Below are 14,516 nucleotides of genomic sequence, written 5' to 3'. Positions count from 1 at the left end.
GAATAATAAAGAATAAAGAACATGATATTTGAGGGAAGATTTCATGATATCAAATCATTATGTTGTTCATAATATAGAGCAAATTAATTAATTCATTAATTACTTATCCAGGGAATTCTGCTCACACATACACAGCAAGCATATACTGTACATATGCAGTTTGAGTGTGTTTGTGCCTGTTAATGCGTGCTGTGTCTGTGTAGTGATGAGTGTACTGATGATAGACAGATGGAAGCTGAGGGTCGTTTTCATAGACCTTTGTTCCACCTGTTTGTCTGCTCCGCGAGCTCCTGCCCAGCAAGAAACAAGCAGTGTCACTGACCCCTATCATCTGCAGACGCTCCGCTGAGATCACAAACACACACACAGTGTCAGCCAACCCGATACAATCACGCTGTATTAGCCCCCTACCAGAGGAAAATACATAGTTGTCTCATATGTGAGTAGAGCCAGTGAATCTCCGAAGCACACGGGTTATTCAAACTGTTAAGGTCAGCCGGGGGATGGAAACTGAAGCCACACTCACTGAAGGACAGATAAACCAACACAAATAGAGACTTTGATGAGATGTGTGGCCGCTGTGATGAAGTGGAACTTGATCAGATTTGCAGTTTTTGGTTTGTTTGTTCCCTATGAGCATATCAGCACATTATCACCCTAATGCAGTAAAAGAATAATATGGTAATTATCAAGAGAGAAATTTGAAGAAATTATAATAACTGTTGTGATTTGTTGACATTGGCTTTACTTCGTCATTGTTTGGGGTCCCATAGACAGTTCTGCTGTATGGGTAAAAATAATAACAATAATTGCAAGATTATAACTGCATTATTTTTTTTTCTTTTGACCTTATTAAAACCCAACATGTAGAAAAGTATTAGTGGTAACCCTTCTCTTTGGCACAAACTGCGTCTACACATTTAAAAAAATTGACAAAATACAGAGATTACCACATAGCATTGTTATTACACCAACTAAGGAACAATTTCATTTTTTATGTTATATGGGCTATGCTTGAACACATATATATTCATTATTAATAAACTGTTTTACAGCTGGGCTCTCTGAGACCCCAAACAGAAGTAATGCATCATTTTCTGTAGCGGACTTCTGAAACATTACAACACAAAAATAAAATAATTCAAAATCACGTTTATAAGCAATTTTAATACATTTAGGAAAAGTCATGAAGTATCAAGATAAAACAATATTAAATATGTTTTTTTGTGCTGTTAACGAGGGCCCAGGGTCTCCAGGACCCAAAACACAACATTTGGGTTGATTAACTATTATTTATTCTTGTTTTTCATTTGCACTCTAATCTGCTCACTTTCGCTTGCTTCTTAGTTTTATTAGCGAGTCATTTTATTCCTTTGAGATGAAACGAGCAAATCTCATGTGTTCGTATTTCAGTGTGAATCACTTCTGACTTTCTGCGCTGCATGCACGTACTCCAAGTGTCCAAGCACCTTCCATATTTAGTAATCACAGCTATCCATGTAGCACCCAACTTGCCACCTCAATCCCGTGTGTTGCTATTCCTGTATGTGGCCAGTAGACGGTGCTTTTCCCATTCAAATGACTTTATCACAAACATACCTGCTAGTTCATTTCAGCACTATTTTCGCCCAATAAAAAAAGTAGATTTGTTGTTGAACCTCTTTGATGAGTTCCTAGATGGGAACAATTGCTTGATAATGATAAAATCAGGCAACCATAGCAAAAATGATTGGCTCTGTAATGAAAGTTGGGATAAATAAAGAATAATGTGAAACTTAGCTAACCTTTCAGAATAGGCATAGCCCTGATGTTTTGCTTTTGTTTGTTCACTTCTTCTTAAAGACTTGGTATAGTTTGCTAAGAGGAAGGAATGACACCGAGAAGCTAACAGACTGACAGTTATTACTGTGTTACTGAAAGTCATTTAATGATAAATTCTTTTTGATGGTCTTAATCACTTTTTCTCCTTCTCCCCATTACAACACACACACACACACACACACACACTAGTCATGAGGTTTTCTAATTTCCTATTCAGATCGCACCTCTCGCCACCTCTCACTTCAAAATCCAGTGCTCAGCAGCACTTATCTCATGAGTCATGCGTGACCTCTGAGATCACAGTTACAAAAGATCTCACCTCATCCAGCACGCACACAAACACACATCCACGCACACACATTTTAGGCTTGAGCACTGATGGAAAGAGACAAACCTCTCTCAGTAGCCAGGCTTTGTAGAAAAGCCATAGTGTAAATGGGGTTACATTATTGATGCTGGCTGAAAGAGGAGTAAATGGCAGCAGGTCCCATTACTGGCTGCTGCGCGGTGGGGCCCATTCCTGTGAGACTAACTTTTTCAAGTGAACTCCATTTATCACAACATTCTTTTCCTTGATCACGAAACACACTTCTTTTTGTTTTTACTTTCTGTTAGAATAAGTGGTGGTAGTGTTGTGTGTGAATGAAGAGTTAGTGCTGTAAATAGTAAGGTGATTTGGAAAAGTCTAAATCACAGTGTGAAGACTTTTCAGAGGTAGAATTGATAATAGCCAACAAAATTAGTTTTTTTTTTTTGGAGAACACACTAGCTTGTTCAAGTGAGGACAAAATGTGTGTCCACTGTTTGGTTTCACTGCAGTACCATTCAGGATAAATACAATGTTTTTTGTCTCAATTTGGTTTCTGCCAAGTTTGGTTAAACTCACATGGTTAGTGAGGAATGTCTTGGTTATGTCTTGGGCTTGTGAGTACCTCTAGGGAATGAATGTAGGTCTGTGTCCGTGTCTGCATTTAAAATTGTATGCAAATAAAACTATGTAAGTATTAGCATCAAAATGTACTCAAGTGTCAAATGTAAAGGTACTCATTATTACTCAAACTACCTATTCATTTATGTGTAAGGAGCAATTTAATGTTGTACATGCAGAGCTAAATGGAACCACTTTAAATACTGTTGGGTCGTTTAACCTTTAACAATGTGCCACATTAAAGGAACCTCTTTGCTTTTATCTGCAAAGAAACTAGTTACTGTAACCATTAGATGAATGTAGTGTAGAGCAAAAGGTTTTCCTCTGAAATGTTGTGGAGTAAAAGAAGAATGTTACACAAAATGGAGATACTCAAGTTAACTATATGTACCTCAAACTTAAGTACATAAGTACTTAAGTACAGTAATGTACTTGACTAAGAGTAACATGCCAACTCTGCATATATGTGTATCTGGGAGTTCTCTGAGTACCAGTAAAAAAGGACCACAGACATTGTCATGAAAGTGTGTTTGGTGGTGGAGAAAGACAGACAGCACAGAGACATGATAAAAACGGTGGATGAGTGGATTTGGTTTGGTGTGTGATTTGCTGAACTCAGCGACAGACAAACTGTGTTTCATTACTGGGCAAAGAAATCTAGTTTAGTATTTCAGCACACATCCACCTGCTGTTGTTTACTATAATATCTGCTCCATAATGTCATGCTTTTGTCATTTTGTCAGTGTGTTCCTGTGTATGTGTGTAACTGTTCACTGTGTATAATCTTTTTCTGACAGTTTTTCCGCTGCACTTTCCACTTGTGTTTTCTCGTCATGCATACCTGGGTGTGCTGGCATGGCTGTGTGAGCCGCGGCAACAGAGATACAGTGTGTTAGTAAATCATTGTAGAAAGAGATGGATGCCTCTCTCCAACTGCTTCTGCACTCCAGGATCACTGAGTGGAACTGTTACAATGCCTGAGGGTTTCCATACCTCTGGGTCCATCCCATAAAGTATTTCTGATTCTGATTCTGATTCTGAACTTCTTGTTTGGGTGTGTGTGTGTGTGTGTGTGTGAAGGTACATCATATTCCCTTTAAATATTAATGACCTGGGAGCAAGGGCACGGGTCTGCTTGTGATTGTGCTTTTACGCCTGACACTTACTGCACAGTGGGGACCGCATACATGTACACACAGAAAACACACGACGACATCTATATGTGCACAACAGGCACGTGCACACATGCAAATTGCTCAGACCCACAGGCACATACACACAGATGCACAGTAAAAGTAAACTCCCTATTGCAGTTTGTGTTGCTCCAATGAGTGCATTCAGGCAGTGCATTTGTAAAGTATTAATGTGCAAACACTCTTACAGACATACGCCTGAGTGCACATATTGTATTAGCATGCCCTGCCTTACATCAAACAGGCTACATTTGAATGATACAATGGGATATGTAGTCATAGAATTAGGTTGTTGTTGTTTTTTAAATCAAAGGCTAATCTATTATTTTTTCTCATGTGACTTGAATTACTTGAGATGAAATGGTTAGAGGTGAAGGAAATCCCTTTGAATTTGCATAGTTGGTGGTGATGTATTCAATTTCATCACATGAAATACATTTTCCATGTCATTGTCGGATCATTTCGTGCCTTAGTGTAGAGTATTCTCATTACTATAGTGTGAGTATTACTATAGTGTGAGGTATAACAGAACATGAAATTATGCCAGTTTTTTTGCCTTCTTAGGAAAAAAGGGTGGGAACATTTTTATTGTATAAATCTACATATCAAGACTATATATCAAGTCTGAAGCTTTTTTATGGGGGGTCTTGTTTGTCATTAAAAATACCTGCGGAGGTGGAACATGGCACGCATTCTCAAAGTGTTAATTGGCTGATACCAAGGCATTGCATACACACACCAGTATGGCAATAATTTAGCATACAGACAATTCAATTATGTGCGGAACGTGCGGATCAGGGGACCTGCAATTTCAACTTTGTCCACTTGATGTCACAAACATTACAATGACAATTCAGGCAGCATTGCAGGAGGAAATGAAAAGAAGCTGTAATGGGAAGAATGCTTATACAGCTGACATACTTGTTCACACACACAAACAAAAATGAAAAGCTGCAACCGGGCGTTAAAGATGAGTGACATATATCAGGTATGGGTTAGATTGACGTGTTGTGATCAGTAGGAGGAGAGACAGAGCTGTAGGCAGCCTCGTAGTGTGAAACCTCCGCAGACCTTATTTAGAGAACCCGAGAGACTAGGCGAGAACCTGGGGAATAACATAGCCTCAGTCCCTTGTGTTGCCTAATCACCTGCACCTTAAGCAAAGCACTGTCTAGACTTTTGCCCTCAGCTGAGCCCGCGCTGAAAGTTTGAGAGATAACTTAAAAGGGAGCCATTTTGAGTGCAGATTCCATTGTAATGAGCTAATAGTAACTGATGAAATGCCTGAGCTGTAAACCTTTTTAATTACCATATGCACCTTATGTGAATATAAATGTAGACTCTTAATGAGACTGATGCAATGTAGGCAGCCGAGAGGTATTCCATGTGTTATACAGGTTTTCCTGGAGAATATGCTTCTTTCTATTTCAAAAACTTGGCAATGATTCATTTTCACATTTACTTGTTGAAAAAAAAGTGTTAAGCTGTCAATGTCAACTTAGCTCCAAGTACCTGAGCTAATAATGCTTTTCAAGTATTTTCTTCTCTTCAAGAGTCAACCTATGTGACTGGGAATAATGAACAACCTGTGTAGCTTTGTTACTATTTCCTCCTGTTACCAGTCTTTGTGCTAAGCTAAGCTAACTGGCTTCTGGTGGTTGCTTCATATTTACCACACAGCGTGGTATCAATCTTCTCATATAACTCTTGGCAAGGAAGCAAATAAGCATACATTCCCAAAATGTCAAACTATTCCTTTAAAGCAGAATTCAAGATGTCCATTCAGAATGGAAATCAAATGCTATACTTTCAGAAACAGTCATGCAGAAAGAGACTTTTGTAGGCCATCTGTACAGCAGACAGTAATAGGGTGAATCCAACTAGTCTAGCAGCCACCACCATCCTCTGCACATTTACTATTAGTAGGGCATGAAAAAATATATGGTCCCAGAAGTGATGATCTCAGAATTAAGTAGGCCTACTGCACACACACTAAGTGCCTCTGTAATCGTTTTATCATTGACCTGTTGAGACCTGTCTGTGAGTGTTGTCCAACATCTGAACTATCCATGACATCACAGGCCTTGTACCAGCTCCTGATAATTCTCTGACTTGACAGGCAGGTGCTTATGTATCATGCCTGCCCCACCCTCCCAGTATAGCATGAGATAAGCTGCAGGGAACGCTAACTCTATAATAACACTCACAGGCCATGCCCATTAGCTCTAAATAACACTCTTGCAGTGCAAAGCACCGTCGTCGACACCATAATGGCCACATTAACGAGCATTACACAGCCATTGGTTTTTAGAACCGCTTACTGCCACTGAGCTCATGCATCATAACAGTGTGTTCAACATTATGCCCCGTGATAGCTGTGAGAGTTTTCTTTTGGTGACTTGGCAACTTGTTGTTGGCTTCCTTCTTCTCATTACATAGCTTCCTGTCTCTGGTGTTGCATATGTGCTGCCTATTTTCCACTCTGCTTCAGTTTGTTACTTACCTTATCTCTGTTCTCTTTAGTTAATCTGTTCCTTTCTCCTTTGGACTCGGTGATAGTCATCCTCAAACAGCCTCTTTCCTCCCCACTCTTCTCTCTGCCCCTCTCAGTTCCCCTTGCTGCCCATTTCCACTCTACAAAGATGTTTTCTTCCTGAACACCTATTATTTAGCCTTGTCTTCTTCCCTCTTCCCTCTCTTTCTCTTAGTCACAGTGTTTTCTTCTTACATGATGCTTGAGAGGATTTGTCCATGTTCTTTTGCATTATGCAATTGAAAGCCCTTTTCCTGCCAATACCATCTCAGCTCCTCCCTTTGTTGGAAACAATAGTCACTAGAGATAAAAATTTCTTTCTAAACACCATCAATCCACCAGTTTAATGAAGTTGGAGAAGTGGGTGCACTCTTTTATCCCTCCATTCATCCACACTTGAGACAGGAGGATGGATGGATGATGAGTTAGGAGAGAGGGAATTGAGTTATTCTCAGCTGTCGGGCTGTCTCCTGTCTAGACAGTGGGTCAGATGATCTGGAAGATTTGAGTGTCAGCTGCTAAGACATGAGAAAGCTTTGGGTTTTAACACTGGATTAACTGTGGATCAGGCCAAGTTCTGAAGCTGTGAAAATTTTCTTTCAATCAATTTAAAGCAACAAATATGTTTTTCACAACACTGCATGGAATGCAATAGTACGGAGCCCCGAAGTGGCCATAGAGAGAGAGAAAAAAATACAGAGTCAACGTTTTACTAGCGTTTTGCCCACGAATTAATCGAAACGTGGGAACGAATTGTATCTCGTCATGCAATAGCATTTTGAGCGCTCAATGTACTAAAACGTGGCCTCGACAGTGTTGGGCATGAACACGCTCAAAGAGTGCTGTTCATTGAACGTGCTCATGTTTTTGGTGAACTGAACATATCCGTTTGCTGCTAATGAAGGTGAACACGAGCGCCGTTCACTCCTGTGAGAGTTAACAACGCTCACGCACTGTGTTTTACGTCACCCGGCATGCTGGTGTTTTGTGTCACAGAATCTGATGGGTCATAGATTTTTTAAACAACATGGGCTGAAGCATCCGACCAATCCGGGGAAATATCTGTGAGTGAATGATGATCACAAGATATCATTAAAGGGTAAGACCACAAGTCAACAGTGGCAAAGATACTCCACCCAAGTCAAACACAGCATATTGTCAAGGAAAGAAATGGAAGAAATTAACATGAACTTGTTCATTTTTTGGTACTGTGAACATCGTTCAAAATTTTAAATTGTGTGTTACGAACGTGAACTAGTTCATTTTAATCTATGTGAACTGAACTTTGAGCTAACTCTTGTGAAGTGTGAACTTGAACAACGCTGGGCCTTGATATATATATTTTTCTCTCTATGGCCACTCCGGGCTCCATACAAGAGAGATGAGTTTCAGAGAGAGTTTTTATGAGTGCAAAAATCATACAATAGATCATAAACATAAGTGTCTCTTGTCTCAAATACACAAGACGAGACGGTTTTATTGCTTCATCATAATCCTGTTCTTGCTCTCTGTATTTCGCAATAGGAATAATTCAAAATTCACACAAATTCACCTCTGGGAGTAGTGACAATACAGTACCTTATGCAAAGACCTCTGCCTAGGTATGACAGTGAAATCTTATGTCATATTTCCCCTGTTCTGTCTACTTTCATTTTTTCTCTTGTGGATGCCATGCTTACCCATTCCGTAAAGGATTTAATATCCCATGTTGAGGGATTACATTAATCTGATTAAAATGAAAGAAGGGTAACTGCTATACATTTTAGCACCTGTGAAAATCCCAATAATGATGTTACAGATGAAAAAACACATGACTACTCAGAGATACTGGAGGTTTGAACAGAACCACAGTGTTTGTCATGTGCTGTTCATCAAAATCAGAAATCAGAATCAGAAATACTTTATTGATCCCTGAGGGGAAACTCTTTTGCTACAGCAGCTCACTATCATGTCAGTGCACACAGGAATGGAAGTACTAAGCAAAAAAATATAATACACTATAATACAGGTCAGAAAATAAATTAAGTACCAAGTGGGTATAAGTAGAAAATAAAATAAGTGTAAAGTACAAAGTGGGTTTACCGGTTGATGATAATAATATGGTATAAAGTAATAGTGTAGCTTATTTATAATGAGACGGAGGATATTGCACAGCAGTACTAGAGGTATGAGTAAATATCAATATCAATAAATAGGGAATTTTAAACTGAAAAGGGTATATTGCACAGGAGTATTAACACAGGATATTGCACAATTATCTTAAGTATTTCAGAGATGTAATAATCAATGTCCAATTTAATGACTTAGGGTCATACAGACTACACTTAGAGGGAGGAGTTGAAGAGTTTGATGGCCACAGGCAGGAATGACTTCCTGTGGCGCTCTGTGGTGCTTTTTGGGGGGATGAGTCTTCCGCTGAAGGTACTCCTTTGTTTGACCAGCACGTCATGGAGTGGGTGGGAGACACTGTCCAAGATGGCATGTAGTTTGGCCAGCATCCTCCTCTCTGACACCACCGCCAGAGAGTCCAGCTCCACCCCCACAATGCCACTGGCCTTGCGGATCAGTTTGTTGAGTCTGTTAGCATCCACTACCCTCAACCTGCTGCCACCACATGTATTACCACCGCTGATACATCCCACCACAGCAGAGTCATCAGAAAACTTCTGAAGGTGGCAGGACTCTGTGTGGTAGCTGAAGTCCGTGGTATAAATGGTGAAGAGGAAAAGAGAGGGGACAGTCCCCTGAGGGGCCCCAGTGTTGCACATACAGTGCTGCACATGCTGTGGTCTGCCAGTCAGGTAGTCCATGAGGGGGGCATCTACCTGCATCACTGCCAGCTTCTCACCCAGCAGGGCTGGCCGGATGGTGTTGAAAGCACTGGAGAAGTCAAAAAACATGATCCTCACCGTGCTTGCCAGCTTGTCCAAGTGGGTGTGGATGTGGTTCAGCAGGAAGATGATGGTGTCCTCAACTCCCAGCCGGGGCTGGTAGGCGAATTGAAGGGAGTCCAGCTGTTCCAGCACTAGTCTCTCCAAGGTTCTTCATTATGCGGGAGGTCAGTGCCACCGGTCTGTAGTCCTTGGAGCCACTGGGACACGGCGTCTTCGGCACAGGAATGAGGCAAGATGTCTTCCACAGAACAGGGACCCTTGAAGGCTCAGGTTGAAGACATGTTGAAGGACTCCACATAGCTGGGGGGCACAGGCTTTTAGCACCCCGGGGCTAACTCCATCGGGGCCTGCAGCCTTGCCGCAGATTCTAGTATAGTCCCAGCAGTAGGATCAGCACCATGGACCGCGCTGGTGACATTTACTTAAATATATAAATATGCAGTGGGTGCTACCATCATTTTGGTTGTTATGTTAGCTATGTAAATAAAGAAAATTTTACAGTACTTTTGAGTTATTGTGTAGGCAATGGTGGTATGTGTTGTAAATACTGCCCTACTCTTGCTTTTTGTCATCAATCCAGTGCTCTTCATCATATCATAGTATCCATTTAGTAAATTGCTCTCTTTCTTTTCCACTAAACCTCCATTTGCTGCTCCAGCCTCCATCGTAGCCCAGAAGTGGTGGTGCCAGATGCAGCCGTGTATGGACGGAGAGGAATGTAAGGTCCTGCCTGACCTGACTGGCTGGTCCTGCAGCACTGGCAACAAAGTCAAAACCACCAAGGTTAGAAGAATTCCTGTCTGTGCTCGTATGTTTGCATACAAGTGTGGGCCTGTTTGCATGCCTGTCTCTCTTTCTCTCAATGTCTGTCTAATTACTGACACTGATCAATCAATTGTGTGTACATTTTCTGCATCTGTCAACTCACACATGGTGCTGTTTTCCTTTCATTTGTTGCCTGTGCTGTTTTATGTGCTTGCACAGTGTCACCTATATGTATATCTAGCCAACTCCTATTATTGCAGAGTCCTCGATGTGTTCACATCAAAAAGTCCCCAGGGAAACAAATGATGTCCAGAAAGAACAAACAAATGTATTACTGAGCATCTTCCAGCTTGACTAACATTTGATGTAGCTAGAAATGACCTTGATCTTGAATTGAATATATTTTTTCTGTGAAGCATCTTGCCTCAATTAGTGTCTGGTAAACAAACCTTACTAATACTAAAAATGAGTGTATATGAAAAGAAAGAACTCAGAAGTGCTTACCAAGCAATTTAAAGATAATCTTATAAACAAAGGTTGTTTGGATCTTCAAGATGCCCACAAATGAGTGTAGTCTAATTTAAGCACTAATTTCAAAAATCAATAAAAAATTACAGAGAAAATACAGAGCTAATCAACAAGCAAGCCCCCAAGTGAGCCTTATTTGTTAATCTGCTGTTACTGTATCTCCTCAGGCAAGGGTGACAAAAAAAACTGATGGAGAAAACACAAGACCTCCGTACACTCTTTACATCACACAACCACTGTGTGATACCATGTTATCTGACACTATTCAGATGAGATAAATTGATTTAAATGAGGCTCCTTCATGGCCCTTTGTAAGCTGTTGAAGTGTGAAAGTTAATTTGCGGGACTGACGACTCGGGTGTGTGCATATACACGCCAGAGTGCATGTTGGGGGATGGAGCAGGTGCAGTTTATTTACAGGTGAAATATGAAAAAAGAAACAGTTGTGAGGGAAGCGGTGCAGGCGCCATAAGAGTAATTGCTCGAGAGATAGCATAACAGCATAACATCTGTCGCATTCATTAGAATGCATTATAGCTAGGACCTTCCACAGAGGCTTTACAATTAAGAGTCATAATTAAATTGGTGAGTGGGATAGACTGAGGAAAAGAGGCACTACTGGGCTCAGTCACAGGCAGTGGAATTAATGACCCTGGGCCTAACACCAACTCTGGGACTGATAGGTGCAATTATCCTCATTCTGTTGCACGTTGCCATCTCTCTTCTTCTTCTTCTCTCCCTTTCTCTCCCACCCTGTCTGACTAGCTGATCAGCTGAGAGAAGAATGAGGAGCCAATGGCTGACTGCATCAGTGGACATTAATTGTGCATTTGCAAGGTGTTACTTGGAGACTTGATGGCAGATGTCACTGAAGATAGTTGCAATGAGACATCGATTCCCTGGCAACTGCTCGCACGGCCCTGCTCTCTCACTCCCTCTGTGTCTCTCTTCTCTATCCTGCGTCTCTCTTTTTACCCATGACCTCCTTTCACCACCTCTCATCTCGCATCTCATTCACCATGATGACCTGTATCTGTCCATCTATTTCACTCCCACACAGCGTAGGTGTGCAGTAGAAAGATACATTGATTGCCTGACCAAGGCACTGGAACTCTGTTTAACAAGGAACAGCAAAGACACTGCACCATAAGATACATATTTTCACATGCCCCATTTCATATGTCTGGCTTTATGATAAAACATTTACAGCAGTTTCAGGGCTAAAACAGGATTTTTTTAAAAATATTATAAGCATATCTGTTCATTATGAATGCACATGGGATAGGGTTTGTTGATGGAAAACAGGCTCCATACATCTCCAATTATATGCCTTCAACTTACTGCCCAAGTGTAAACAAACCATTACAGCTCCGAGACATAAAATCCAGCTTTAGCAGACACTCTTGGTCCTTGCAATCAGTCAGCTAGGCTGGAAACAAACACTTTCAATCCAATGAGAAAGACATAGATCCAGAAACAGAGCGGAAATGGTTTGATTTGGAATATTCTCCGCTGACCTCTGATTGGCTCTTTCAAATGGAAACATTCATTCAATGAGTGTGACGCGAGAGAAAGAGCGTCACTCCATGTAATTACACATCTCTGTGACACTGATTCTCTCCTCTTATCTGTGGTATTGTTTTCTTTTTAGGTCACACGATAGCAAGAGAGCCACTGAGTCACGAGGAAACCTGAAACTCTCCATGTGGAAAGGACGGATGACTCACACATGTTTACTGTACGATGGGGAAAATATCAAGGAAAGGACCGCTGTCAGGCTATCCATCACAAAACAATGGGATAAAATGTACTCATCACAAACTATATACACTTGGCTACATGGAGCCAGACATACAGCATATACAGTATGCTGGTTGTTGAGACCAATGGACTACAATCATGGACACCCAGGGTACATTTGGACACAAATGGACTCTTATTTTCCTTTAATGGACAAAGTGTGGATTGATCAAAAAATGGTTGATTTCAAACACTGATTAAGCATTTCAAAGTATATATTTCAAAGCATCAAAACATTTGTGGATGGGCGTGAGATGTGTACTAAAAGCGTTGTCAATATGTAGAGGTGATACTGGTGACAGTGGAGATGATTTGGGAGAAATGAAAGAGAAAGCAGCTCATAACTAGCAAATAGCAAATTAGCATCAAATTGCTCTTGTGGGTCAAGTCACTACCATGAAGACTGTTTTGGGGGAGTCATTTTGCAGTTCTAATTAGGAATTGCTGCGTAGGATCATAACAACATATTAAAAATTCATGTAAGATATTTGCACTAGTTGAAACCGTTTGGGAATGTTTTGTTTTTCTAGATATCTTCCATCTTTTGCTGTGGATATTACATGAAATTGAAGGTGAGCATTTTGTAAAATGTCTGACACTTGAAGTAGATAAATATATGTATTACGCCCCATTATTTCTGAGTAGTTATTGGTTAAAAATGGCTCATACTACTGAGTCTCGCTTACATACAGCTTGGTACAATATGAACTAGCAAAGTGTGTCTCATTTTTGCCCAGAAACATTTCCAAGCTCAGCCTTCAAAGTTATATATCTTTGATCTATTATATTCAGTCTGTGACATCTCTTATGTTAACTGTTAAAAAGAGGCCCATAAAATGTTCAAACAAGGAGGACGAGTTGTCTTTATGTTGTTATTTCACTTTATTGGAAATGTTTTCTTCTTTCTCTCTCTTAATGTTCATGTTCTTAATCTTTAAAAGCACTAAATACAAAACAGTGGTATGAATAGGAGACTTTTAACACTTTTAATGCTCAATGCTTTAGTGAGATATACTGAAATAATTGCCACCTATAATGGCAGGTCAAACTTTTGCAAACATGTTTTTTTCCCCTCGATCATTACTGCACTGAGTACAACAGCGTATAGCGCCGCATAGAACCATCTTACACCTCTCAATTATCTCTGTCCATTCTCCCTCTCACACCCCCTTTTCTTTGAATCTTTCTGTCCCTCTCTTCTGCCCTTCTCTCTCTCTTCCGCCACATTGCGTATCATTCAAACGATGGCACAGTTAAAATAGTTTCCACACACTCTGTCCCACACACTACAACTTTATTTCTCAGCTGTTTGTACTAGTAGGTTGCTTTTTGTTCTGATGCTTTCCAAATCCATATTTTTCTCTTGTAGACACACATCCAAGTGCAAGTCTTCTCAAACTGTATCTGTCTGCCTCTCTGATATGTGAATGTGTTGGGTCAGTGTGCCCCGGGGTTAGCCCGCTGGGGGCCTGCTCCTCTGCGAATGAGAGCCTCTGCTTTCAGGCATGCTGTTTTGTGAGCTATGATAAATCTGTGGGAACTGAGCCGCTGCCTCTCCAGCTCCACTGCTGAGCTCTGAGCCAGAGGGAGCTGGGGGACAGCAGGGCTACCAGTGGCAGGCAGCTCCACTCTCTCATTACTGTGAGGCCTGGATAGCACTGGGCTTCTCTCGGGACCACTGACATGGAATATTTTTAGGCCTATGGTGCAGCACTGCAGTTAGGCCAGTCACACCACAATGCTCTCTTTCCTTGTGCTGCGTTTCAGCAACAATGGTCCATTTAGAGTGGGGATGCGATGACATTCTGCAACCACATTTGCACGTAAGCAAATACATCTACATTCACATAAACACAACTTTCACCACCCTCCTACCCACTCACACCCACATGCACACACTGATGTGGGAGAACTGGAATCAGCAGAGAAAGCGACAAGCCTTAATTACATCCAACATAAGGCAAAAGCTGTGCAAAATCAAACCATACGAGGGCTCTGTTTCCTTTCCTCCCCTCCTTCCTTCCATCTCTCTCTCTCTCTCTCCCTGCCCCAGA

General features: G+C 41.0%; 1 protein-coding gene across 3 annotated transcripts in view; it reads left to right on the top strand.

Moving 5' to 3' along the window:
• Positions 1 to 13,314, top strand: part of tafa4b (TAFA chemokine like family member 4b) — a 41,552-nt gene extending 28,238 nt beyond the window's left edge. For all 3 annotated transcript variants that reach the window (XM_044174126.1, XM_044174118.1, XM_044174136.1), the window contains exons 5-6: positions 10,028 to 10,152; positions 12,314 to 13,314. In XM_044174126.1, the coding sequence (XP_044030061.1) occupies positions 10,028 to 10,152; positions 12,314 to 12,325 (137 nt within the window). In that variant the 3' untranslated portion in view covers positions 12,326 to 13,314. The remainder of the gene's footprint in view (positions 1 to 10,027; positions 10,153 to 12,313) is intronic.
• The last annotated feature ends 1,202 nt before the right edge of the window (positions 13,315 to 14,516 follow it).

This window comes from Siniperca chuatsi, linkage group LG2, assembly GCF_020085105.1.
Source record: "Siniperca chuatsi isolate FFG_IHB_CAS linkage group LG2, ASM2008510v1, whole genome shotgun sequence".
NCBI lineage: Eukaryota > Metazoa > Chordata > Actinopteri > Centrarchiformes > Sinipercidae > Siniperca > Siniperca chuatsi.
The sequence above is the reverse complement of the archived record's forward strand: the minus strand, read 5'-3'. Positions and strand labels throughout refer to the sequence as shown.